At 24.5% G+C, this 3,850-nt stretch overlaps 1 protein-coding gene across 1 annotated transcript in view; it reads right to left on the bottom strand.

The window, feature by feature from the left end:
* Nucleotides 1-1,911, bottom strand: part of LOAG_18319 (hypothetical protein) — a 5,098-nt gene extending 3,187 nt beyond the window's left edge. Inside the window, exons 1-3 of the mRNA XM_020450981.1 lie at nt 1,803-1,911; nt 1,452-1,578; nt 417-585 (exon numbers count right to left, since the gene is read on the bottom strand). Coding sequence (XP_020305280.1) covers nt 417-585; nt 1,452-1,578; nt 1,803-1,857 — 351 coding nt within the window. The 5' untranslated portion in view covers nt 1,858-1,911. The remainder of the gene's footprint in view (nt 1-416; nt 586-1,451; nt 1,579-1,802) is intronic.
* Nucleotides 1,912-3,850: the final 1,939 nt, after the last annotated feature.

Here is a 3,850-nt window from a genome sequence, read left to right as displayed (position 1 = left end):
CTGTTATTATAAGATCATTATCACAAGATTATACTATCATAATCAGATAATTCTATTGCTGTCAGATGGTCCTTCTACTATCAGATAGCATCGTCATGATCAAATGACATTATCATTATCAGATGATAGTATTACTACCAAACTGTGAAATAGTATTATTATTGTTAAATGATCATCAGATAACATTATCATTATTGAATGATATTATCATTAATGGATGATATTATTTTATTAACTAACCAGTAAGAATGAACGATTTCAATTCCATATCCATTTTCTTTTTTGAACCGTTAAATAATTCATAATTCAAATTTACTTAGTATTTTTAAATTAAATTTTTTTCATTTTTTCCTTCAAATAGATATTAAATTTTTTTAGACAATATTTTTATGATTTTTCCATAAGAATTTAATTACTTGATAGATAGCAATACGAGCAATCGATTCTTCGACACCTTCATGGGGCCAAGTATATCCGACAACAATAGCGACAGCTCCGCCAATCAAGAGGATTAAGCCAAGAACAGTCAACAGACGACAAAGCCAAAGTCCTGTACGTTGTGCTGGTGGTGGTGGCAAAAGATACCTGGAGAAACTTTGAAACTTTTTCGAAGAATCATCTATATTTGAAACTTTTTGCTTAATGCATCATTTTCAAGAACACTTAATCAGTACAGATTAATACTAAAAAAAAAATATTACTTTATCTTATAAGTTTTAGAAGAATACTATTATAATTTTCCGATAAATCCTCATGAAACACTTCTTTTTGATCCACATATAATTAACACTTCATATAATTATTTAGATATAATTAATACTTTCATTTGAAACTTCAACAATCCCACATTAATTTACTCCTAATTAATACAAATTAATATTTGAAAATATTACTCTCAAGATAGATACATTTCTTTGGAAATATTAATTTTCTTTTTTCCCCTAGTTTCTTGTTACTGAAATTTTTTAAAAATATCATATACAACAATAATTTAGAATATTAAAATTATTCTTTCATTGTCCATTTCATTTCCAAATAATTAATCTAATCCTATTTAATTAATTAATAAATAGATAAATGAGTAATTTTGATGTCATTTTTTTTATTGTATCACACCTTTTATTTGTTATAGAAATATTATTAAATGAATATAAAGTTTTTATCAATTATTTCTAGCAATAATTGTTATAAAAGTTGGTTAATAACGGGAAAAAAACTACTTCTTATTGTAATAGCATTTTTATTTAGTCATTAAAAAGTCTCATCATTTTTAATAATATTTATTAAAATGATATGTAATATTTTTGGCTTATAATTGAATGTATAAATGAACCGTTGCTTTGGTAAAAATTTTCAAGCTGATATTATGATAGTAACAGAATGTTTAGTAAATTACTAGTTTAGTAAGGAATATTTAAGTTAATATTATGACAATAACTGGTTGTATATACCAGGCCCCAGCTGATTCAATATCTTCAACAGCTGGTGATTGATAAAACTGATGAAGATATGAACGGATTCCAAAACCTTTTCCTGGAGTTGTTACGCCATCGAGTAGTGCTGTTGGTTTTGAAGTGCCTAAAATGCAAACATTTTTCAATTTTGAAAAAACGACTTTAATTATTTTAAATTAATACTTAGAATGTTTATCATAATTTAATTATTATTATCAATTTCATATTATTTCCCCATTATTTTTATGGCTACGTACCTTTATTTTTTTTTTTGTTTTTTAATTATCTTTATGCAACACTTTTTTTTTTTTGAAAAAAAAGGAAGAAATTATGAATTTATAAAATTACCATTATCAGTTGCATTATCCTTTTTGGAGGCTAGCCCACGACCAAATATGGTCATTGTTGGCTATCACTATATCTCAGGCCAACACTAATTCTTGGGCCTGCAAATTAGACAATAATTAAGCAACTATTTGTTATGCTTATAAGATCGGCAACAATCAACAGAAACATCTTTAATTTCCTATACGAAAATTTTTATTATAAGATGCTATAAATTAAGAAATAATAAGTGTGATACGGTACTTTGGAGGTGAAATAAAAGATAAAAGTTCAACTATGAAATGATCTGATTGCATCATTATTGGGCTAAATTCAATAATCTAGGCATGTTTAGTTGCAGAATATCAAACATAAAGAATTGTAATATTACTTTAGAAAGGTCAAATATCAAGAAATTTGACCTAAATATTGCTAACAATAAGATTGTTAGCAATAGAATATATAAGAAAAAAGATAGCAGCAAATTATATTGAATTTTTGATAAAATTCAAAAGTTAATGGAAGAAAACACACACATACAAATTTGAAAATTAGCAAGTAAAGATGAAAAAAAAATTGTAACAAAGAAACAAAAAGACTTGATGAATAACTGATAAAATGATAAGACTTTGATGAATTAATACAATGCATCTTATCATATCCTTTAATTGATCAATTTTCAAAACAAATTAATTTAAGTTTTTATTTCTATTTAAATTCATAAACAAAAACTTTGACTTCCAATAATGTACAAAGAATAGAATTTAAGAGTAAAAATTTGCGATTAATATAAACTATATGATAAGATAGATCCAGTGAATAACTTATAATGAGGAAATGTGAAGAAAATAATAGCCAAATGTTTGTGCCTAAAGTGGCAAATGATTGTGTTGCCTAGAGAACTAGGCACTTTTTTTTCCACATATCATATATTGAAAGTAATGTGTGCAATGCATAGATACACAGTTATCGATTCTTTCTTAAGAGAAGAGCCTTTAGATAGGAGAGGCCTAAGCATGCTAGGCTCAATAATCTCTCGCATATATGGCATAACTGAGTGTTATTGAAATGTATAGTTTTAGACATCCATTGAAAAAGTCAAACTATTTTATGTTAGGCTAATTTTGTGAAAAAGAAAATCAGTTAAAAGGAAAGATGAGAAAATTTACAAAAAAAGGGTAGAATAATGAAATATTGAAATAAATCGAAAATTCTGCAATAATTCCAAAAATATTTTCTAAATTTCACATTTTTCCGCAAATATTTCGAAAATTTTCAACTTTTTTATAAATATTTTTACAATTTGAATTACAAATTGTTCGCAATCAATTAGAAATGAATAATTGAATAGATTTTTTTATAATAGAATAGATTTTTCGCGACTAATCGGGAATGAATAAATTGAAAACAACCAGAAATGAATAATTGAGTTGAATACGAAGTGATGAAAATTTATAAAACGAAATATTCGAGTAACACAGTATATATTTACAGCATATATGGATTATTTCGCGAAGAAATTAACAGAAATACTACGAAGTAGTGAAGATAATTGCTATCTAGCTTATAATATTTCAAATAATTTGTTATTAAATATTATTATTTTCCAGTTTAGCAAATACCATTGTTTTCAAATTTTTGTCCAATTTTTTCAGTGCATTTGCTCTTTTTTCCTTCAATTTTTGTTTTCGACTTAATTTGCTTTTAAAAATAGTTTATAAAAGTGACAGATTTTTATAGTATTAATACATATCTAATTAACATCTTTGAATCTTAAATAAGAAGACTTTTCTTCTAATTTCTCTATTTATTTACATTATTTATTTACTTTTTTTGAAAAAAGTTTAAAACTCATTTCGTCATAATGATTTATTATAAGTATTTGTGGCTGGTTTTTTTTCGTTCCTAATGAAAACAATCATGAATATGTTGAAATAAATCAATAAATGAATGAATAAATGAATGAATGAATGAATGAATGAATGAATGAATAAATAAATAAATAAATAAATAAATATATATATATATATATATATATATATATATATATATATATATATATATATATATAT

Source organism: Loa loa (genome assembly GCF_000183805.2).
Source record: "Loa loa unplaced genomic scaffold supercont3.261, whole genome shotgun sequence".
NCBI classification, from domain to species: Eukaryota; Metazoa; Nematoda; class Chromadorea; order Rhabditida; family Onchocercidae; genus Loa; species Loa loa.
Note: the sequence above shows the minus strand (reverse complement) of the source record. Positions and strands in the feature narration are given on the sequence as shown.